Genomic DNA, 25084 nt, shown 5'->3' on the forward strand with positions numbered 1-25084 from the left:
CCATACATGACCACAGGAAAAACCATAGCATGACTAGATGACTTTTGTTGGCAAAGTAATGTCTCTGCTTTTGAATATGCTATCTAGGTTGGTCATAACTTTCCTTCCAAGGAGTAAGCGTCTTTTAATTTCATGGCTGAAGTCACCATCTGTAGTGATTTTGGAGCCCAGAAAAATAAAGTCTGACACTGTTTCCTCATCTATTTCCCATGAAGTGTTGGGACTGGATGCCATGATCTTTGTTTTCTGAATGTTGAGCTTTAAGCCAACTTTTTCACTCTCCACTTGCACTTTCATCAAGAGGCTTTGTAGTTCCTCTTCACTTTCTGCCATAAGGGTGGTGTCATCTGCCTATCTGAGGTTATTGATATTTCTCCCAGCAACCTTGATTCCAGCTTGTGCTTCTTCCAGTCCAGCGTTTCTCATGATGTACTCTGCATATAAGTTAAATAAACAGGGTGACAATATACAGCCTTGATGAACTCCTTTTCCTATTTGGAACCAGTCTGTTGTTCCATGTCCAGTTCTAACTGTTGCTTCCTGACCTGCATACAAATTTCTCAAGAGGTAGATCAGGTGGTCTGGTATTCCCATCTCTTTCAGAATTTTCCACAGTTTATTGTGATCCACACAGTCAAAGGCTTTGGCACAGTCAATAAAGCAGAAATAGATGTTTTTCTGGAACTGTCTTGCTTTGTCATGATCCAGCAGATGTTGGCAATTTGATCTCTGGTTCCTCTGCCTTTTGTAAAACCAGCTTGAACATCAGGAAGTTCACGGTTCACATACTGCTGAAGCCTGGCTTGGAGAATTTTGAGCATTCCTTTACTAGCGTGTGAGATGAGTGCAATTGTGTGGTAGTTTGAGCATTCTTTGGTATTGCCTTTCTCTAGAGGGAATTTAGGAAGTTCGTGTTGTCAGTCTATTATAAATCCAGTAGACACCAACTCTCTCCTTTAGGATTTTTCACAATGTACTGTCAGAGCTATTTCAGCTTTTTTTTTTTTTTTTTAAGTAATCTTTTATTGGTAACTCTGTGCCAACATAGAGAGCAGACAAATCACTATATATTTACAAACTTAATATTCATGTCATCACTGTGTTGAGGACATGTCTACATCACAGAAGAACTGAGTTTTAGCGGGGAAAGCAGGTTGCGAATTCCTTGGTGGATCTGCTTGGTCTTCACACTATAGATGACTGGGTTGAGCACAGGTGGAACTAGCAGGTAGATATGAGCCATGAAGATGTGGATGAGAGGGGATGAGTGTTTGGCAAAACGATGGACAATAGAGAGACCAATCATAGGCACATAAAGAATAAGTACAGCACAGATGTGGGATGCACATGTGTTGAGGGGCTTAAATCTCCCCTCCTGAGATGAAATTTTTAATACTGAGTGAAGGATGAAAACATAAGACACAAAAATACCCAGAGAGTCCATTCCCCACAGCAAAGTGATCAGAACCATTCCATATATAACGTTAAACTTGGTGTCAGCACAAGCAAGGCGGATCATGTCCTGGTGCAGACAGTAAGAATGAGAAAGTGTGTGAGAATGGCAGAAGGGAAAGAAGGCCAGCCGGGAGAGAAGCGGAATCACAGGAAGGGCACTTCTAAGCAGGGCTGCAATTCCAATTTTAGTGATGAGTGTAGGAGTGAGAATGGTGGCATATCTTAGTGGGTGGCAGATGGCCACATATCGGTCAAGGGCCATGGCCAAGAGCACAGATGATTCAGTGAAAGAGAAAGTGTGAATGAAAAACATTTGGACTACACAAGTGTTGAACTGGATCTCCCTGGATATGGACCACAGCACCCTGAAGAGTGATATCATTGTGGGCAAGGACATGCCCATGTCAGTGAGAGAAAGCATGGCCAAGAAGTAGTACATGGGCTCATGGAGCCTGGGGTCTGTCCAGACAATATGTAGGATAGTGCAGTTGCCCATGATTCCAACAAGGTAGAGGAGACAGAATGGGATGGAAATCCAGTGGTGAAATTCCTCATACCCAGGGATACCTATGAGATAGAAGGTGGAGGACAGGATATTGCTAGAATTTGCAGTTTCCATAGGGCTTACTGTTAAACCACAATCCCGATTCACAATCACACTCCAGAGGGGGAACAAATGATAAGATCAGCACCTGTGTCACAAAAACAAAACAAAACTTCAGTCTGTCCTATAATCACTCCTAGATTTACCCTCACAGTTTTGCTTTGTCATTCTTAATTTCTTTGCTCAGTGTTGTCCGTTAAATAAAACATCCACTTTTATAACCACAGGGATCTTCCCTTCTTCTCAAATGCAAATATATTATCATGTTCTATGAATATGGGTAATCTCCTTCTAAAGACACTACCCAGAACAGTACACACAAAACCCATTCTAGACTACTACTTTAATTTCATACTTTTCTTCAGGAAGATCCTCAACCAGAGTCACTGGTCATACATTAGAACATTTTCTTAAAAAAAAAAAAAAAAAATGACCTTGGCAGTGACTTACATGAAATGGCTTTCCTGTATTAGCTTGATAGATTTTCCAGTAATACTAGAACACCATGCAAAGCATATTACAGAATTCAGGTAAGTATTGATCAGCATGGTTTTTGCTCTTACTAACCTATCTCTGGCTATATAAGTGATGCCACACGGTTGGTACCCAGTGAAAATCAACTCTAATATCAATTTAGTCTCAGGTTAGTATCCCCAAGAGCTAAACATAAGTTAGGATAGACAGAAGAATGTATGATTTTTTAAAAGTATAAATATGTAATTTTTTATGTAATATAAGCAAAGAACAATTGACTGACTCTGCATTTAAAGATTCCAAACCTTCTTCCTACTATGTTTAGGAACTGATTTATTATTTAGAGAGAGGTTCTATCTGCAAAAAAAAAAAAAAAAAAACAAGGCAAAATAATAGATATATAGGGATTGGGGAAAGATTGAGTAGAAAATCATGATTCATAGCAAAATCAAGAGAAAACAAAATAACAAAAAGATTGAATGACCAAAAAAAAAGCCTACTGTGCCTAATCTTGACACTAAATATTTTATACTTAGATGAATGAGTTAATATATTTTCACCTGTTAGATTCCAGTACTTCTTCTGTAGTCAATAACAATGCCTCTGAAGTAAGAAGATGACCTTCACTTGCCCTTCTCTTGACAAGCATCCATGCTTACCAAAATTCTAATCCATGGGACAGATTGCCTCTAACTGTAAATTAATAAATTGTCATCATGCTATCTTGGAAAGTCTACTTTGGCTTTTGGGAGATCAAATCCTCTCAGTCTCCTCTTGCTGTTGTTATTTTAGTTGCTAAGTCAGGTCCGACTCTTTTGTGACCTCATGGACTATGGCATATCAGGCTCTGTCCATGGGATTTTCCAGGCAAGAATACTGGAGTGGGTTGCCGTGTTCCCCTTCAGGGGAATTTCCTGACCTAGGGATCGAACCTGTGTCTCCTGCATTGGTAAGAGGATGCTTTACCATTGAGTCACCTGAAAAGACCGCAGTCTCCTCTAGTTACATGTAAATAAACCCTGACGGCAAAAGATTATTTCCTTGGATGTTTAATAACTTTCTAGGAAATGAAAGATTCATAAGCAAGACACCAAATATGTATATCACAGAAACAATTTCAGGCTTTTAAACTCTTATTACAATTAAGCTGTACACACACACATAGTATGAACTGATACCTCTTACAGCCCTGCAATTTAACTCCCCAAATTCCTATCTACTTCATCTTCCTGTCTACACCTGCACTAATTATTACCTTTAATGCCCAGATTTTCCAATATTATACCTTCTTTTGTTGATCTTTTTCCAATTTCTACACCATAATCCAAATTTAGAAATCTGGTTTTCATTTCACTGCCCACTCGATTCAGACACTTTTTCTGATTTCACAAGGTTTCTCTGAATCATCAAAAAGGAGTAAACATGAAGTTTAATTGAAAACTGGGAAGATACCTGATCTAGAGTACGTCTTTTGTCGTCTTACTGACTCTTCACTGAGATTTTAAGGAGACAGTTATTCAACATCTTCCTTATTTAGAATCTGTTTCTCTCCTTCTGCAATCACTTTAACCTAAGCTGTATTCTGATTTCAATGCTGTGCTCAGTTTAATTTTGACCAAATCACCTTTTCTTCTCTCTGTACCAAAACTGCCTCCTCTCTGATCTGAAGAAAGTAACAATTTGAAAGGATGTGCTAAGGTAAAAGATATATTGTGTGTAAAATACTTAGCAAAGAGCCTTCTGGATGATGATGATAATGACAACAATGATGATGACAACAGTAACACCAACAAGAATTGTTTAAAGTATAATGGGAGGAGGAATATATGGGGAGACTATGAAGTATCCTCCTTTAGAGGAAACCATCATGAACAACCATCTCACAAGTGACTTAGGTGGCCTGAGAAGTAGAAAGTGAATTGTATCAGTTTCATTTCCTTTTCATTCAGTAAATTTCAGTATAGGCAGTATGGCCAATTCATTAATGAATTGCTTCTTAATTATTTTTTTTTTCTATCCAGAAACTCCTCTGATCATTATGACAGACACCACATACACTTCTCATTTTATTCAGTGCCAGATTTGAAAAAAGCAACAACAAAAACTAAGTCCAAGATAAAATGAGAAGTCTCATCAAGAGTAAGCATCAGATCTTTGGGACTTCAGTGAATTAGGAATTTGAGATATTAGCATTCTGAAATTACCACGACATAAATATCCATTGTATTCCATATTCACTATAATCTGGTCTGTTATTTCACAACCTCCTTCAGGTAGCACCTGTTCATTTTGATAATCCAATTCCTATTGTTCCTGATCTTACAATTTTAAATGCATTCACATTGCCTTATGGTATCTTCCACATCTCCAGAAGAGGAGGATGGAGTTTGTGGAGTTAGTTTATAAACTCAGAAATCTGAAGGTCTTAATGTGAATTTAGACCATAATTAATTTCATATTTAAAATAACTGGTAATAAGCAACTTCACTTTCACTTTTCACTTTCATGCATTGGAGAAGGAAATGGCAACCCACTCCAGTGTTCTTGCCTGGAGAATCCCAGGGACGGGGGAGCCTGGTTGGCTGCCGTCTATGGGGTCGCACAGTCGGACATGACTGAAGTGACTTAGCAGCAGCAGCAGCAGGATTAGAAGGGACCTCAAAGGTTATCTGGTGTAATCCCACTCATATTCTGGAATTCCTCTTTGTTATGTCTGATAATAGTCCTTCACCCTGTGTAAGCAATCATGTCCACCAACACAAAGCAGACTACATGTCATGCAAGTCTAGGGTATATTAGGCAAGTCCTATCTGAAAACTCTGAGGCTGGCTTGAATGCTTTGTACAGGGTATGAATAATAAAGATATCTGGAGAAATGATATCCTCTAATAAACTAAGAATCTTTTTCTTCTTGAACCATTCCCTTGGTGTTTCTTCTCACACTTTGGGTGTCTGCCCTTCTCTCTCTTGTCTCTCAAGCCCCACTTTGTGTTTTTCTATTACTTCCCACTCTTACTTTTCCCAGTCCTTACCTACTTGGTAGAATAGTTCCTCTTTGCATGAGAGATTGTTTTAATTCTCAAAGCAAGAAGAATGAGTGAATAAGTCTTCCTCTAATCCTTAGAGATATGAGTCTCCCTGAGAAATGCAAGACTGTGCCTGTAACCTTGTCACTGTCACTATTTTAGTTTATAGCCCTTCCCCCAATCCTCCCTTTACCATTCCAGATATTGCAGTTTAGAAATTCAAAGGCAAGAAGGCTACAGAGAGTCTCAAGTATTTATCACTTCAATGTCTGGAACAAAGTAGGTAGTGCAACATGAGATGAAATACTAATTTGTATCCAGAATACGGTAGAGTAGTAAAGGTTGTTAGCCATGGTGTAGCCAATGAGAAACTTATTCAGGACATAGAGGTGGAAATGGCTCTAAGTTGGTACTGTTACCACATACTAGATAAAAATGAAACTTACTTGTGTGAGTAGTTTCCTTCAAAACTATTGTAATAAAGAGTATATGGGAAATCTCTGTAGCTTTCACTCAAATTTGCTGTAACCTTAAAACCACAATGAAAAAAGAAACCCATTTTAAAGATCATAAACAATAATGCCAAGTGTGATTCTCTGTGCCATAGTTTTTACTGATGGATTGTATAAATTTGATTTGATTATGTATAGATGCTTTCATTCAATGAATGAAGGGCCATATGTCTGTCAACAATTTTAACTTCTAAATGTCTACTGGTGATTAAGCTATGTAGCAGAGTTGGCATATGGATTACTGAGTGATAAGAAATCTCCTCTCAGCGTGAATAAAACTGTCTTAAAAAATACTAATTTCTAACTGTTTAGTACGGGAATTTCTTTTAAAAATGTGTTTTACTGTTAATCTTTTTTGACTCTGGTTTTAAACCTTGTAATACTAATTTAAATCTTAACAAATCTATCATTGGTTCACTCAAATAAGATATTGCTGATTACACATGTCATAGCTTGCTAATCTTCCTGTACTGTTATATTTAAGATACTAATTGACAATTAGCTTTTTCAGGAGTTGAAAAATACAAGTAATTACTACAACAGAAGTAATAGTTCTCATAAATAATATTTACTCAGTTATTAAAATAAATTCACCATCCAATAACAGTCCATGAAAATAAGAGGCTATTTCTATCCCACCTCTAGAAAAACCTTCACACTTCCATCTTCCAATATCTTGTTGTGAAATTACCAGAGAAATGATTTGAACTTACTTCCTTCACTGGCATGGGATGCCTCAGAAATATCCTTACACTTAGCTTTTTGTAATATTAACTTAAATCATTGGAGAAGGAAATGGCAACCCACTACAGTATTATTGTCTGGAAAATCCCATGGACAGAGGAGCCTGGGTGGGCTAAAGTTCATGGAGTTGCAAACAGTCAGACACAACTGAACAACTGAGCACAATTTAAATCACTTTGACATCATCCAAGTTGGATATATTCAAAGATCTCAGATTTAGAGGATTGTTATTAGTCAGTGAAACCATACTCCTTTACTATATGGTCTGTATATTTGTCATGTAAAAAACATAGGAACAAATTTTTTAAAAAAGCAATTTCATCTCTCATTGTTAAATTCTTTGACAACCAAGATCATAAGCTCAATTTTGAATGATTCACTCTAATGGCAAGAAAATGATTTACAAATATTCACATTTACAGCTACAAGATAAAGCACTACAGAGACCACAAAGCCTGAACTATACGTGCATAGTTGAGAGCAGATACAAATATGAAAGGCAGACTGCTTGCCAAAGGGCATCCTTAGGCTGTTTTCCAGATCTGCTCTGCTCTGTCTTGACCACAGTGAGCTGAATCAACAGGTCCCTTTGCTCTCTGACTTCTGGTTTGACTTGATTGCTAATGGAAATGCAGGAAGCAAGATACAGTTGGAATGTTTACCCCTTTGACTCCCCAACAACCCTTACTGTGGCTTCCTCATGGTGGCTGCATCTTTCTACAGAAAGGGAAAGCTCATGCTGGGTGTCCTTCTCCACATGCTGTCCTTCCCATGTCCTGGTAAAAAATTTTCTTCCCTTGCCACTTCAGGACTAACACTGGCATCTAATTCCCTTCTGTAGTACTATCTACGTCAATGATATATTTATAAAATATGTATAAAAATATTTCTTCTTGGTTTTACCAAATCTTGTCCACATATTTTCAATAACCCCTGATGCCTGTATCAAAGTCTTCATATTATCCAGTTTGAGAACAATTTTATTTTTTTCCTGACAGAACCTTAATTAAGACAAAGGAGAGGTGTCTACCTCATATACATATGTGTACCTCTGATACTTTCTATCTCTGTCTTTGTGTTTATCACCATCACTATCACTATTGGCCAACTTAATATATGTTGAAGTTCTAATATGTGTAATTTTTTCCCATTTTTTACAGGAAGCCTGATGTTCATTTTTTGGTTAATCAAATGAAAAAATCTTTTTTCTCCCACAATGGGGGATTCACCTCAGAAATGATAGTTGCTCAAGTGTAAGAGAGAAAGCATCAGGTAAATCTTTGCATATTTAGTTTTTCAACACAGTTGAACACAGTTCAGTGGATCCCTTTGCTATAAAATCTACATTCATATCTGATTTAATGTTAACATAATTTTCACAGATTTTTTTTTTCTGTTTTCAATTCACTTGGAACTGCAGAGTTTGTTCTCTATTTTTATTTTTATTCTGTTCCCTAAGCTGGTTTACTTTCTAAACGAATTTTTAAAACTATGATTCCTAATAGTTTTAATTTTTAAAATCATCTTATGTATTCTTTCTTTTCAGAGTATCTAGAAATAATTCTGAAAAAATGTGTTTATTATGTTTTTCAGCTTCCCTTTATTTAACCAAGGTGGGGGGGTGGGTCTTTGAGGGTGATTTAAAATAGTATTTGTACAAAACAAATGTGTTCTCTTTGAGCCCTCTTTCTAACTACCTTAGATCCATTTCTATTCTCCCATTAGAATATATACTTTAATCTTGGGTGTTGAAAACTTGTTTCCTCTTATATCCTAGGGAATTGGGTAAGACAGCAAGATCCTCAGACGATTACAGTTTATGGTGATGGGGGGAAAGGTTCTCTCTTGCTCTATTTTTGTTTAAAGCTCTATACATGAGATATTACACCTAATAGGAGTGTATGCTGATCAAGGGATTTTGATGTTTTCACTACATTTCATGAATACAGATTCCCTCTATTGTAGAGTTTGGATTTCTCTTCTGGTTTTCTCCATTAGATAAAACTAACTTTATTCATCGCCCAGATTTTTTTCTGACAATCATTTCAATAGAAGTAAAGGAAATAAAAAAATGCCCAGAGCGATGGTACGGGAAGGGAGGAGTGAGGGGGATTCGGGATGGGGAACACGTGTATACCTTTGGCAGATTCGTGTTGATGTGTGGCAAAACTAATATAATACTGTAAAGTAATTAACCTCCAATTAAAATAAATAAATTTATATTAAAAAATAAAATAATAGCAAAAAAAAGAAATGCAAAAGTTTCATTTATGCCATCTCTAAATTTAAATATCCACTTGCTTACAATTTGACTCAAAATATGGAGTGTGAAGTCTACTTTGACATAATGGAAAGAAAATGTAATGAGTTATCAACATCAGTTCTGCTGTGTATTATGTCTTTTACCATTGAATTGTTCAGTGAATTTCTCTATTTTAGTTATAACATAGAAAATTGTACTTCCCTTCAAACTTGAATGGAAAATATCTTCTTAAAATATGTGAATGAAATTATTCCCTCTTACTACTTCTCCTGACACAAGGGTTTTGCGATGATTTAAAGCTAGGAAATAATGATAGAAAATGAAATATTTTTCTTGAAGGGACATGTGGAATTTGTGAACTATCATGGAATTATTATATACCAAATGTGTCCAAGAATTTCTAACAGGTTAATCTTTAGGATGAAGGCAATGGATGTAAAACTTGAAATATCAGAGAATCTAAGTTTGAGCAAGCCCTATCCTTTTGGATAATAGTATCCCTAGGAAGCCTTGGCAAATCTGCTTTGTCTTGATGCTATAAATAATTGGGTTGAGAACTGGTGGAACTAACAGGTAAATATCTGCCATGGTAATATGAATAATGGGAAAGGAATGTTTTGCAAAACGATGCACTAAGGACAACCCTATCATTGGCACATATAGAATGAGCACAGCACAAATATGGGAGACACATGTACTGAGGGCTTTGAGTTTCCCTCCCCGGGATGCAATGCACAACACAGAGCAGAGGATGAGAGCATAAGATAAAAAGATTCCTAGAGAATCTACACCCCAATAAAATGCAACAACAAACAAGCCATACAAAACATTGAATGAGATGTCAGAACAGGCCAATTGGATGACATCTTGATGTAAGCAGAAGGAGTGGGAGAGAACATGGGAGTGACAGAAAGAAAATGTGGGGATACGAACAAAAACAACAGGGAGGACAGTGGAGTATCTGATTACGATGAAGACCCCTATGTAGACAATGCGTTGTAGGGTAAGTTTGCTGGAATACCTCAAAGGATCACAGATGGCAACACAGCGGTCAAAAGCCATGGCTAGGAGCACAACTTATTCCATTAGAGAAAAAGTGTGAATAAAATACATCTGGGCTACACAAGTATTCATCTCAATCTCCTTAGCATCAAACCAGAAGGTTCTCAGTACTGTGGGCAGGGTGGAGATGCACATGCCCATGTCCGTGAGGGACAGCATGGCCAGGAAGTAGTACATGGGCTCATGGAGACTCTTGTCAGTGTGGATGATGTGAAGAACTGTACAGTTGCCCACTATTCCAATCAGATAGAACACACAAAAGGGGATGGAAATAAAGTGTTGAACATCCTCACAGCCAGGAATCCCAGAGAGGTAGAATGAAGGTGCCTGTCCAATACTGGAATTAGTGCCTGTCATTACATTGTTCCAAAAAGCCATTTTTCTACCATTAGAATATGAACTCCTAAAGGGAAGAAAAACATACAACATTGAGAAGATAGCAGGTCATGTTTTTACATTAGGTTTTTTTTTTTTCTTAATGCTTGCTTTGTAGGGGCATTATTCATACAGATTTGGAAATTACTTTGAATCATGTTAATATATTACTGTTTAATCCTTAAAATGATTTGTGGTTATTATACTGTTATCTGTCAATCTTTTAGGCTGCTGATTCTGGATTTTGAATGATTCATAGAATGCCCTTTCCTCCCCTAAGTGTATAACACAGTCTCCTCCATTTTCTACTATTATTTTCTTAGGTTAGTTTATTTTTATTCACTTTCAGTTGTATCATTTACCTTTATTTTTGATTGTGATGTAAAGTAAGAATATTTTCCCAGACCGTGACCTCTCTATGTTAAGCATTCATTTAGCATTCATTTCACTCTGACAATGACACTTGGTGGAGGCATTTTAGAATGAATGTCAGAAAAAGCTTAGGCAATAAATGAATGAAGTTTGTTTTATCCAATGGAAAAAATCACACAAGACTAATCAAGTCATATAGGATATAAAATTGATATTTCAAAAAAAACCAAAACAAAACCACTGCATATGCAGCAAGTATGGTTCTCAATTAGAGAGGTACATAAATCAGCCCTCAAACTGATTTAAATGTGAACCAGAAGTCCCCAAGCATCTACGGGTAAATAAGTGCCTACCTATTGACACAGTCTCAGGGATTTGGATTTCGGTTTCTCTTTCATATTCTCCACCAAGGCTTATTTATGTGTACCTACCCTGCAATAAGGCAACAGTTTTAAGTAAATTTCTATCATTTGTTCCATGGATATAATTGATTTGTGAACTATGTCAGTTTTCTTAATACTGGAGCCTCCCTACAATTGTCTGTGGAGTCCCAACTAGTTTTCTACTGTTGCCATCTGTGAACACAGTCTTCAGACATCTCTGACAGCAAGGAAAACATCAGCCATCACAGCCTCATGATCCCTAAGATATTAGAATGAAGTTAACCCACCCTCAGGCTGTGATCCCATGGTCCACTATAATGGCAATAATCTAGTGTCCTGCTTTTTTTTTTTTCTTCTGCCCCTTTGCTCATTTTCCCTCATGATTCAATCTTTCTTTCATAAGAGTAAGTTGGCTATTAATGGAGATCTCCCCATAGAAAAGGTAAAACAGATGTTATTATCCAATTCCTTAAAAGTATTCATGAGTCACAATCACATCCTAATAAATAAGAGTACTTTTAGGCTCATAATTATTTATATATTTATTATCATATTTGAACCTTGGAATATGAGATCAACAGAAACTTGGTTATATATGAGTAACCTGAGGTTCAGAAATACCATTGATCAAACTAAAGACCAATTTTGTTTAGAATCCAAGCCCCTGATTCTAAAATGTTACTAAAATATTTTAACTCTATGTTCAGAAAGTAGCTCCAGTTCTGTCCATAGCACACTAGGAAGTGTGTATTCTTGCCACCTTTTAAAAGGCCCTTCCTCCTTAGACTGCAGGATATTTTTACCAGGTTTCCCTGAGTAATCCTGGGAATTACTTATCTTTTTCTGCAATTGCTTCCAAGTTTTACTTGAAAATGTGCAGTCTTCTCACTTTCCTGTAGAGTTTTAACCAAACAGTGGCTTAGAAGAAAACTGAGAGAGAAAAGCCTTAAAACAAAGAACTTTTACTGGACAGAGAGTGGCAAAACAGAAATCAGACTGATTATATTCTTTGCAGCCAAAGATGGAGAAGCTCTATAGAGTCAGCACAAGGCTGGGAGCTAACTGTGGCTCAGATCATGAACTCCTTATTGCCAAATTCAGACTTAAATCGAAGAAAGTAGGTATTCAGGTATGATCTAAACCAAATATCCTACAGTTATACAGCGGAAGTGAGAAATAGATTCAAAGGATTAGATCTGATAGACAGAGTGCCTGAAGAACTATGATGGAGGTTCGTGACACGTGTACACGGAGGCAGTAGTCAAGACCATCCCCAAGAAAAATAAATGCAAAAAGGCTAAATGGTTGTCTGAGGAGGCCTTACAAATAGCTGAGAAAGGAAGATACGCTAAAGGCAAAGGAGAAAAGGAAAAATATAATCATCTGAATGCAAAGTTCCAAAGAATAGCAAGGAGGGATAAAAAAAGCCTTCCTCAATGATCAATGCAAAGAAATAGAGGAAAACAACAGAATGGGAAAGACTAGAGATCTCTTCAAGAAAATGAGAGATACCAAGACAATATTTCATGCAAAGATGGACACAATAAAGGACAGAAAGTGTATGGACCTAACAGAAGCAGAAGATATTAAGAAGAGGTGGCAAGAATACACAGAACTATACAAAAAAGATCCTCACGACCCAGATAACCATGATGGTGTGATCACTCACCTAAAGCCAGACATCCTAGAATGTGAAGTCAGGTGGGCCTTAGGAAGCATCGCTACAAACAAAGCTAGTGGAGGTGATAGAATTCCAGTGGAGCTATTTTAAATCCTAAAAGATGATGCTTTGAAAGCGTTGCACTCAATATGCCAGCAAATTTGGAAAACTCAGCAGTGGCCATAGGACTGGAAAAGGTCAGTTTTCATTCCAATCCCAAAGAAAGGCAATGCCAAAAAATGCTCAAATTGCCGCACACGCTAGCAAAATAATGCTCAAAATTCTCCAAGCCAGGCTTCAACAGTATATGAACCATGAAATTCCAGATGTTCAAGCTGGATTTATAAAAGGCAGAGGAACCAGAGATCAGATTGTCAAAATTCACTGGATCATCAAGAAAGCAAGAGAGTTCCAAAAAAAATTCTACTTCTGCTTTGTTGACTATGCCAAAGCCTTTGACTGTGTGTATCACAACAAACTGTGGAAAATTCTTAAAGAGATAGGAATACCAGACCACCTTACTTGCATCCTGAGAAATCTGTGTGTAGGTCAAGAAGCAACAGTTAGAACTGAACATGGAACAACAGACTGGTTCCAAATCGGGAAAGGAGTATGTCAAGGCTGGATATTGTCACCCTTGTTATTTAACTTATATTTAGAGTACATCATGTGAAATGCCAGGCTGGATGAAGCACAAGCTGGAATCAAGATTGCCAGGAGAAATACCAGTAACCTCAGATAGGAAGATGATACCACCCCTATGGCAGAAGTTTAAGAACTAAAGAGCCTCTTGATGAAAGTGAAAGAGAAGAGTGAAAAGTTGGCTTAAAATTCAAAATTCAGAAAACTAAGATCATGGCATCCAGTCCCATCACTTCATGGCAAATAGATGGGGAAACAGTGGAAACAGTGTCAGACTTTATTTTGGGGGGCTCCAAAATCACTGTAGATGGTGACTGCAGCCATGAAATAAAAAGACACTTGCTCCTTGGAAGAAAAACTATGACCAACCTAGACAGCATATTTAAAAACAGAGGCATTAATTTGCCAACAAAGGTCTGTCTAGTCAAAGCTATGGTTTTTTCAGTAGTCATGTATGGCTGTGAGAGTTGGACTATACAGAATGCTGAGTGCCAAAGAATTAATACTTTTGAACTGTGGTATTGGAGAAGACTCTTGAGAGTCCTTTGAACTGCAAGGAGATTCAACCAGTCTATCCTAAAGGAAACAGTCCTGAATATTCATTGGATGGACTGAAGCCAAACTTGAAACTCCAATACTTTGGCCACCTGATGTAAAGAACAGACTCACTGGATCAGACTCTGATGCTGGGAAAGACTGAAGGCGGCAGGAAAAGTTGACAGCAGAGGATGAGATGGTTGGATGGTATCTTCAACTCAATGGACATGAGTTTGAGCAAGCTCTGGGAGTTGTTGTTGGACAGGTAAGCCTGGCATGCTGCAGTCCATGGGATCTCAAGAGTCAGACACGAATGAGTGACTGAAATGTACTGAACTGAACTGCAACAAGAATGCTACCTTATGAAGTTGTGGTCTACAAAATATACACTCTTATTACTCTAGCATCCTGCCCAAAATGCTCCCCAAATGCAACAGTTCTAGTCAAATTAATCAATAATCCCTAGTCACCAAATCCAAAAAATGTTCCTGTTCTCATTATAACTCTCAGCAGTATGCAAAACTGTTGACCATGCTCTCCTCTGAAAATATTTTACATACATATTATTTTTGAAAACATGCTTGCTTTATTTCCTCTTACCCTACAAAAAGTCCTGGGTGTTATTTGGAAGGAATGATGGTAAAGCTGAAACTCCAGTACTTTCGCCACCTCATGCGAAGAGTTGACTCATTGGAAAAGACCCTGATGCTGGGAGGGATTGGGGGCAAGAGGAGAAGGGGACGACAGAGGATGAGATGGCTGGATGGCATCACTGACTTGATGGATGTGAGTCTCAGTGAACTCCAGGAGTTGGTGATGGACAGGGAGGCCTGGCGTGCTGCGATTCATGGGGTCACAAAGAGTCGGACATGACTGAGCGACTGATCTGATCTGATCTGATCTGATTTCTTTAAAACTTCATTGGTTCCTACTCCAGTGCTAGATTTCTAAATACTAAAAGTACCCTAGGTGTTCCTTTTGTTTTTATTTCAAATATATAGTACACTTTTTCCTAAAATATTCTGTTTAGTAATTGTTTTTAAAAACTACCCACTGATAACTTCACAATACATCTCTATCCTTAACTCTCTACTGATCTCCAGAGTGATATCAAATAGTCTATCAGATGTCTCTGTTTTATGTCTAAAAGACACAAGAAAGATCACATGGCCAAGAAGGAACTCTTGGCAATAGCCTTAATATTTCCATCGTAGTAAATGTAACTCATATTACACCATTGATCAAATGTAAAAACTAGGCTTTGTCCTTGATTATTAAATCCACGTCCTCTCATTTCAAGGTGCAGAGTACTTTAACCTATTCACTTCTGTTGCTTACCACAACATTCCTCTTCTATTTTATTGGCCACTTAACTAATCTCATTTCTTCCATTCTTATGTCATTCCCTCAAATCAATTTTCCTTAGAGCCAATGAATTCTTAAAGACACAGGCAAGTCAGTTCATTTCTGTGTTTAAAATGTATTAATTGCTGCCTACTTATCTCTGAAGAAAAGGGAAGCCATTGTCATTATTTATAAGATCCTTCTTCCTTGTGTATAGAAAAAGGGAGGTGGATTATACATGGGATTTTGCCCAGACTCTCCTTTCAGTTCATTATGTGCTCTCATGCTCAAATGCCCTAGGTTGCCTCTTACACAGTTTTACTAGCTTTGACCTCATTTCCACTCTCATTCCCAAATTCCATTCTTTCCTTCTTTCTTTTTGTATAAAATAACCCAAGGCCCTTTCTCAGGACTGTATTCAAATATGCTGTTCTGCTTATCTAAAATACCCAAACACATCTCTTCTCACATTACTGCATCACATTATACAATTTTTTTCCCACAAAGTTCATTACTTTTTCACCTCACTCAAATTCCCTGTCTCCAACTACCCATAACCAATCTCTTTCCCTGAGCCACAGTTATCCGCTTCTTTCCATCAACAAAACTGATAGCTATTTTGCCTTCCAGCTTTGCCCTTCTGCCCCATAACAGACTTACTCCTGTCTGTTGGCCACTTCTGTTTATTCGTCAGTTAAACAACTTTCAATGCTTTGGTTTTTTGCCCATATTAAAGTGCTGAAGTTGGAGACAGAGTTTTCTAAGGGGTATAGAACGTTTCCACTTACACATCTGTGATGAAAGAAGCTTTTCATTTTTCCTGGTTATATGGGGTCCCTGAAAGCCTGAGGGAACCAGAGCCACTAATGGTACATTAAGGAGTAAGGGCCTGTGAGCCTAAGGGATGGATGTTGTTCAGGATGAGACAGCGGGAATTTCCACAGGAACAGAGAAAGCCTAAGGGAGGCACAAGTGGACGAATGCAAGGAAACTCTGACTCTACATCTGATGGCTGCTGAATTTAGATACACAATGGCAGGTTGAAGGGTTCCAGCTGAAAACTCCTTAGTGGAATAAAATAACTAAGAATAGTAAGACTACACAATAAAATAAAGGGACTAAGGAACTAAAATAGATATTAGAGCTGGGCGGCTTCTAACACCCGGCCTATATGGGATCTTCCCTAGATGGACGGGTGAATCACAAATAGATATGTTCTTAGAGGGACTAAAATAGGTGTCAGTAACCTCAAATTGTGATTTTATTAAAGAGATATGAGATTATTAATGCCAATAACCATCTGCCAGAAGTGTATACAAATGCTGTAAACTTGTGTAATATTACATGTCATTATCCTAGGCTTAAATTATTTCTAGTTTAATTTTACAGAAAATATTTGGCTGTAGCATAACCAAGCAGAAAAGGAAACACAGATATGTAACATAAGACTAATATTAAAAAATAATGATACAAGAATAAACATAGAGGATTCAAAAATAGAATTTTTAGATAGGCTTTAAAATAACTGTGAATAAACATATTCAAGAAAATAGAAAGTAAGATTTAAATATTCAGGAAGAAACTGGAATATTGCTTAAATTTAAAATGAAAATTGTATAATTGAAGAAAGATAATTATAATTGAAGACAAAATGTTCTTTTTTATAAGCATTAGGTATCATTACTTAACTCTTCTTAAACATTTTAGTGGTATAAATATATGTTTACTAGTAATTTTCTGTCAAATGGATACTAAAATAAACATATATTTGAATCTTTTGAAACAAAACAAATATACATAAATTAGTTATAACTATATATATATATATATATATATATATATATATATATAAATTAGCTGTTGCTGCTGCTGCTGGGAGAAGGCAATGGCACCCCACTCTAGTACTCTTGCCTGGAAAATCCCATGGATGGAGGAGCCTGGTGGGCTGCAGTCCATGGGGTAGCAGAGTCAGACACGACTGAACAACTTCACTTTCACTTTTCACTTTCATGCACTGGAGAAGGAAACGGCAACCCACTCCAGTGTTCTTACCTGGAGAATCCCAGGGACAGAGGAGCCTAATGGGCAGCCGTCAATGGGGTCGCACAGAGTCGGACTGCTGCTAAGTCACTTCAGTCGTGTCCGACTCTGTGCAGCCCCATAGACACCAGCCCACTAGGTTCCCCCGTCCCTGGGGTTCTCTATATATTATAATTATTAATGAATACATATATGGACTGTAGTCCAACAGGCTCCTCTGTTCATGCGATTCTCCAGGCAAGAATATTGGAGTGGTTGCCATGCCCTCCTCCAAGGGATTGTCCCGAGCTAGGGATGGAACCCAGATTTCCTAAGTCTTCTGTACTGGCAGGCAAGTTCTTTACCAATGGCACACCTCTCCAGTGCTCTTGCCTGGAAAAATCCCATGGACAGAGGAGCCTGGTGGGCTGCTGTCCATGGGGTCGCTAAGAGTTGGACACGACTGAGCGACTTCACTTTCACTTTTCACTTTCATGCATTGGAGAAGGAAATGGAAACCCACTCCAGTGTTCTTGCATGGAGAATCCCAGGGAGGGTGGAGCCTGGTGGGCTGCTGTCTATGGGGTCGCACACAGTCAGACACGACTGAAGCGACTCAGCAGCAGCAGCAGCAGCAGCACCACATGGGAAGCATATAACTAGTTACAATTACACAATATATTGTATAATTACATATATATATAAGTAATATACATATTTATATAATATATGACATTATATATATATTACATATATTATACTATATATACTATACATATACTGTATATATCAATTATTAATACATAATTACTGCAGATGGTGACTGCAGCCATGAAATTAAAAGATGCTTACTCCTTGGAAGGAAAGTTATGACCAACCTAGATAGCATATTGAAAAGCAGAGACATTACTTTGCCAACAAGCGTCCGTCTAGTCAAGGCTATGGTTTTTCCCATGGTCATGTATGGATGTGAGAGTTGGTCTGTGAAGAAGGCTGAGCGCCAAAGAATTGATGCTTTTGAACTGTGGTGTTGGAGAAGACTCTTGAGAGTCCCTTGGACTGCAAGACGATCCAGTCAGTCCATTCTGAAGTAGATCAGCCCTGGGATTTCTTTGGAAGGAATGATGCTAAAGCTGAACTCCAGTAGTTTGGCCAATTCATGCGAAGAGTTGACTCACTGGAAGACTTTGATGCTGGGAGGGATTGGGGGCAGGAGGAGAAGGGGACGACAGAGGATGAGACGGCTGGATGGTATCATTGACTTGATGGACATGAGTCTGAGTGAACTCTGGTAGTTGGTGATGGACAGGGAGGCCTGGCGTGCTGAGATTCATGGGGTTGCAAAGACTCAAACATGACAGAGTGACTGAACTGAACGGATACATACATTTTTGAAATCTAGACTTGAGACAAAACATAAACACACTTTTAAAAAATAATAAAAGCACTCCTTTAGCAGGGAGAATAGTGGCTTCCTAAATAAATAGAGGAAAACAACAGAATGGGAAAGACTAGGGATCTCTTCAAGAAAATTAGAGATACCAAGGGAATATTTCATGCAAAGATGGGCTCTATAAAGGACAGAAATGGTATGGACCTAACAGAAGCAGAAGATATTAAGAAGACGTGCCATGCATACACAGAAGAACTGTACAAAAAAGATCTTCACAACCCAGATAATGACAATGGTGTGATCACTCATCTAGAGCAGACATCCTGGAATGTGAAGTCAAGTCGGCCTTAGAAAGCATCACTACGAACAAAGCTAGTGGACGTGATGGAATTCCAGTTGAGCTATTTCAAATCCTGAAAGATGATGCTTTGAAAGTGCTGCACTCAGTATGTCAGCAAATTTGGAAAACTCAGCAGTGGCCACAGGACTGGAAAAGGTCAGTTTTCACTCCAATCCCTAAGAAAGGCAATGCCAAAGAATGCTCAAACTACCGCACAATTGCACTCATCTCGCACGCTAGTAAAGTAATGCTCAAAATTCTCCAAGCCAGGCTTCAGCAGTATGTGAACCATGAACTTCCTGATGTTCAAGCTGGTTTTAGAAAAGGCAGAGGAACCAGAGATCAAATTGCCAACATCTGCTGGATCATGGAAAAAGCAAGAGAGTTCCAGAAAAACATCTATTTCTGCTTTATTGATTATGCCAAAGCCTTTGACTGTGTGGATCACAATAAACTGTGGAAAATTCTGAAAGAGATGGGAATACTAGACCACCTGACCTGCCTCTTGAGAAATTTGTATGCAGGTCAGGAAGCAACAGTTAGAACTGGACATGGAACAACAGACTGGTTCCAAATAGGAAAAGGAGTTCATCAAGCCTGTATATTGTCACCCTGTTTATTTAACTTATATGCAGAGTATATCATGAGAAACGCTGGACTGGAAGAAACACAAGCTGGAATCAAGATTGCTGGGAGAAATATCAATAACCTCAGATATGTAGATGACACCACCCTTATGGCAGAAAGTGAAGAGGAACTCAAAAGCCTCTTGATGAAAGTGCAAGTGGAGAGGGAAAAAGTTGGCTTGAAGCTCAACATTCAGAAAATGAAGATCATGGCATCTGGTCCCATCACTTCATGGGAAATAGATGGGAAAACAATGGAAATGGTGTCAGACTTTATTTTTCTGGGCTCCAAAATCAGTGCAGATGGTGACTGCAGCCATGAAATTAAGACGCTTAATCCTTGGAAGGAAAGTTATGACCAACGTAGATCACATCAGAGATCAGATCAGATCAGATCACTCACTCAGTCGTGTCTGACTCTTTGCGAACCCATGAATTGCAGCACGCCAGGCCTCCCTGGCCCATCACCAACTCCCGGAGTTCACTCAGACTCACGTCCATCGAGTCAGTGATGCCATCCAGCCATCTCATCCTCTGTCGTCCCCTTCTCCTCTTGCTCCCAATCCCTCCCAGCATCAGAGTCTTTTCCAATGAGTCAACTCTTCGCATGAGGTGGCCAAAGTACTACTGTTTCAGCTTCAGCATCATTCCTTCCAAAGAAATCCCAGGGCTGATCTACTTCAGAATGGACTGGTTGGATCTCCTTGCAGTCCAAGGGACTCTGAAGAGTCTTCTCCAACACCACAGTTCAAAAGCATCAATTCTTAGGTGCTCAGCCTTCTTCATAGTCCAACTCTCACATCCATACATGACCACAGGAAAAACCATAGCCTTGACTTGATGAACCTTTGTTGGCAAAGTAAGGTCTCTGCTTTTGAATATGCTACCTAGGTTGGTCGTAACTTTCCTTCCAAGGAGTAAGCATCTTTTAATTTCATGGCTGCAGTCACCATCTGGAGCCCAGAAAAATAAAGTGTGACACTGTTTCCACTGTTTCCCCATCTATTTTCCATGAAGTGGTGGGACCAGATGCCATGATATTTGTTTTCTGAATGTTGAGCTTCAAGCCAACTTTTTCACTCTCCACTTGCACTTTCATCAAGAGGCTTTTGAGTTCCTCTTCACTTTCTGCCATAAGGGTGGTGTCATCTGCATATCTGAGGTTATTGATATTTCTCCCAGCAATCTTGATTCCAGCTTGTGTTTCTTCCAGTCCAGCGTTTCTCATGATGTACTCTGCATATAAGTTAAATAAACAGGGTGACAATATACAGGCTTGATGAACTCCTTTTCCTATTTGGAACCAGTCTATTGTTCCATGTCCAGTTCTAACTGTTGCTTCCTGACCTGCATACAAATTCTCAAGAGGTAGATCAGGTGGTCTGGTATTCCCATCTCTTTCAGAATTTTCCACAGTTTATTGTGATCCACACAGTCAAAGGCTTTGGCATAGTCAATAAAGTAGAAATAGATGTTTTTCTGGAACTCTTGCTTTTTCCATGATCCAGCGGATGTTGGCAATTTGATCTCTGGTTCCTCTGCCTTTTCTAAAACCAGCTTGAACATCAGGAAGTTCATGGTTCACATACTGCTGAAGCCTGGCTTGGAGAATTTTGAGCATTATGTTACTAGTGTGTGAGATGAGTGCAATTGTGCGGTAGTTTGAGCATTCTTTGGCCTTGCCTTTCTTAGGGATTAGAATGAAAACTGACCTTTTCCAGTTCTGTGGCCACTGCTGAGTTTTCCAAATTTGCTGACATATTGAGTGCAGCACTTTCACAGCATCATCTTTCAGGATTTGAAATAGCTCCACTGGGATTCCATCACCTCCACTAGCTTTGCTCGTAGTGATGCTTTCTAAGGCCGACTTGACTTCACATTCCAGGATGTCTGGCTCTAGGTCAGTGATCAAACCATCATTATTATCTGAGTCGTGAAGATCTTTTTTGTATAGTTCTTCTGTGTATTCTTGCCATCTCTTCTTAATATCTTCTGCTTCTGTTAGGTCCATACCATTTCTGTCCTTTATCAAGCTCATCTTTGCATGAAATGTTCCTTTGGTATCTATGATTTTCTTGAAGAGATCCCTAGTCTTTCCCATTCTGTTGTTTTCCTCTATTTCTAAGCAGAGACATTACTTTGCCAGCAAATTTCCGTCTATTCAAGGCTATGGTTTTTCCTGTGATCATGTATGGATGTGAGTTTTGGTCTGTGAAGAATGCTGAGCACCGAAGAACTGATGCTTTTGAACTGTGGTGTTGGAGAGACTCTTTCAAGTCCCTTGGACTGCACGGAGATCCAATCAGTCCATTCTGAAGGAGATCAGCCCTGGGATTTCTTTGGAAGGAATGATGCTAAAGCTGAAACTCCAGGACTTTGGCCACCTCATCCGAAGAGTTGACTCATTGGAAAAGACTCTGATGCTGGGAGGGATTGGGGGCAGGAGGAAAGGGGGACGACAGAGGATGAGATGGCTGGATGGCATCACTGACTCGATGGACATGGGTTGAGTGAACTCCGGGAGTTGGTGATAGACAGGGAGGCCTGGCGTGCTGCAATTCATGGGTTCGCAAAGAGTCGGACACGACTGAGCGACTGAACTGAATTGAACTGAAATATATCCACATCCAAGTCCTCGGAACTTAATGTTACTTCACATGGTAAAGGGTTATTTATGTTACTGATGTCTAATAATCACCTGATCTTAAAATATGGAGAATGCTCTAGCTTATCTAGGCAGGTCCAATGTAATCGTAAGGATCCTTAAAAGTGGAAGTGAGAAGCAGCAGAGAAATCATTGTTTTAGTGATACATGGTGATAAAACCTTAATTATCCATTGTTAGCCTTGAAGATGCAAGGAGACTCTGAGCCAAGGAATAAGAGCAGACTCTAAAAGCTGGAAAGTCAATAAAATTGATTCTATCCTAAAACCTCTGGGAAAGAATGAAACCTTTAGTCCAGTGACATATGTGTTGAATTTCTAAAATACAGAATTAAATAAAAATTTTATGTTGTTTTAAGCCATTAAATCTGTGGTAACTTACTATGGTGGCCATAGGAAACTTAATTCTGATAGGATTCTAAAGAGTATTTGGGAAGAAAAAAGACAATTAGTAGAACTGATCTAGTCACTATTTATGAAACTGCACATAAAAATACAATTTTACTTTCCAACACACACCCCTAAAAACTGTCAGGTAACAGATCATAAAATAATTATGAAATTACTAATTAATAATCATCAGAAAATGGAAAAATTTGAATAGTTGGAGGAGTGAAGTAGAATGGCCAAAAATACATATATCAAGAAAGGTAGAAGAAGGTAAATAATAAATGAGAGGAGAAAATATTTTACAAATGAGTAATAATTACTAGAATTAAGGAAACACAAAAAAATCCAAACTTATACGACACATGGTATAGAAAAGTAAATAGATTTTTTTTAAAACTTCAATGTTAAAGAAATTTACTGCTATCAAACTCAAGATAAAAATTCTAAGCTTTGTAGACAGCAAATTCATGTTGGAAAATAACTTTTTATTTCCTGAAATATTATGTTCCCTTATTTGTCTATTGTTGATTTTAATTACTACACCAAATATTCCTAAAATGAAGGACCTTGTCTGCTTTATTACATTTCTAGTCTCTATACTATTACTATGTCCTAGTACATGTAAAAGAGTTGATTTGATGACTAAAATAGTTGTTTTTATGAATAAATTCAGGAATGTGAAAAATTTCCATATGTATGATAATGGAGCTAGAGATCATAGTTTCTTAGCACAGCAATGTTCAGAGCAGTAGATGCACATGGTTTTGTGAATTTTTATTATTTTTATCATACTACATGAAGAATTAATCTTGATACTTTTTCCTAGTTAGTAAAACAATAAAATAATACATATATTCAGGAACTGGAGAATGGTTAAGTAAACTATGCAACAAAATTCAATGACATATTTTGTGACCATTATAATTACAATTATGAAAACTCTATCATTTCTTTTAAGAAAGATCTCTGTTCCATTATATTTTCTCAGAGGAAATTAGGAATACATGTACTCAAATAAGTCATAAATTATTACATAAAGCCAATGTTGTCAAAAACTTGAAAGAATTTTGTGAAACAAGCATATCTTTAAGTATTTGTTACCAATCAATATATCCCTAATGAAATTACTTATACAGTGAGACATAATCCACTGAAAAAGTTATCTATTTATTCCTATCTTCCTGGCTCTTGTCAAAGTGGTGTGAGAATAACCCGATCCCCTGCTCAAGAAGCTCAACTCTGGTATATCTTAAGACTCCACAGGGAATCCATGCACACATGGGCCACTTTCTTGGCTCCTGGGAGCCTGTGATCCTAGAACTATTAATATAATTGAGGTTGGTTGAGAAGAAGTAGATTTGAATTATGACAAACCTGTTCTGATGATATAGGACAGATGGGGTGAAGGATAATACAACCACTTCAGCATCTTTCTTCATTACTTAGAGTTGTGGAACAAGACACCCTGGGTTTTTTCATCACGGCCAAAGGGATCAGAAAACAGAGTGATATTAAAATTCAATGACAGTGATATTAAAATTAATTTAAAATTAATGGTTTAGAATAGTAGGTGGTGAGAAAATAATTGAGTGATGATTAGTATCTTCTATAAATAAACATCCTCATTGAATTGACAAGATGTTATAAAATATTTTTCATTACATCTCTCTCCTTATTTCTGTCAATTCATGGTTTGAATCAAAGCTGATATTCCTTCACCACTAGATCTTACTTCTCTAGGATTTTCCTTTTCTCCAAGAATTTAGACTTCCTATCTGATCATATCTCTAGGAAAGGCATGGCATTCAGTTGAGTTTCTCTAAGGATAAGTAATGCCACTGAAAAAAGGAGACATAACAGTAACTGCTCCTTGACCTGTTCAATCAAACTCCAGGGCGAAGAACCCACATCAGCATTTGGTATGTACAACAAACTCAAGAATAAGCCATGTTATCAAATCTATTTATCTGGGAGATAAGACTGAAGAAATTTAGGCTGTGCTGCAGAGAGCGGTACCTGGGAGGACAGAAATTGTGTAAGTATTACTTTCTTCTCAGATTCTGCAACAGGGATGCTACTTGCACATGAAGTCTAAGTATATATTATTATTGCTGAAGTGGAAGCAGGAGCTTTGTGATCCACTGAGAAAAGTCAGTTCCTACAGTGGCAATGTGACAAAGAAAAAAAAAAAAAAAATTCT

The 25084-nt window shown here is 38.0% G+C and overlaps 1 protein-coding gene, 1 long non-coding RNA gene and 1 pseudogene across 2 annotated transcripts; 1 reads left to right on the forward strand and 2 right to left on the reverse strand.

The window, feature by feature from the left end:
* Nucleotides 1-1114: 1114 nt before the first annotated feature.
* Nucleotides 1115-2074, reverse strand: OR51L22 (olfactory receptor family 51 subfamily L member 22). Its single transcript, NM_001390773.1, has one exon. The coding sequence runs from the start codon at nucleotides 2072-2074 to the stop codon at nucleotides 1115-1117; it is 960 nt and encodes a 319-aa protein (NP_001377702.1).
* A 1106-nt stretch (nucleotides 2075-3180) lies between these two features.
* LOC132342336 (uncharacterized) lies at nucleotides 3181-24994 on the forward strand. Its single transcript, XR_009490673.1, has 3 exons — nucleotides 3181-3482; nucleotides 7976-8087; nucleotides 24779-24994. It is a non-coding gene; the product is annotated as an uncharacterized lncRNA (long non-coding RNA).
* On the reverse strand, nucleotides 9538-10497 carry OR51L17P (olfactory receptor family 51 subfamily L member 17, pseudogene; annotated as a pseudogene).
* Nucleotides 24995-25084: the final 90 nt, after the last annotated feature.

This window comes from Bos taurus, chromosome 15, assembly GCF_002263795.3.
Source record: "Bos taurus isolate L1 Dominette 01449 registration number 42190680 breed Hereford chromosome 15, ARS-UCD2.0, whole genome shotgun sequence".
Taxonomy (NCBI): Eukaryota; Metazoa; Chordata; class Mammalia; order Artiodactyla; family Bovidae; genus Bos; species Bos taurus.

What these genes read in the sequence shown, in the direction of transcription:
- OR51L22 (NM_001390773.1), bottom strand. Translation starts at nt 2,074, where the DNA reads ATGGAAACTGCAAATTCTAGCAATATCCTGTCCTCCACCTTCTATCTC.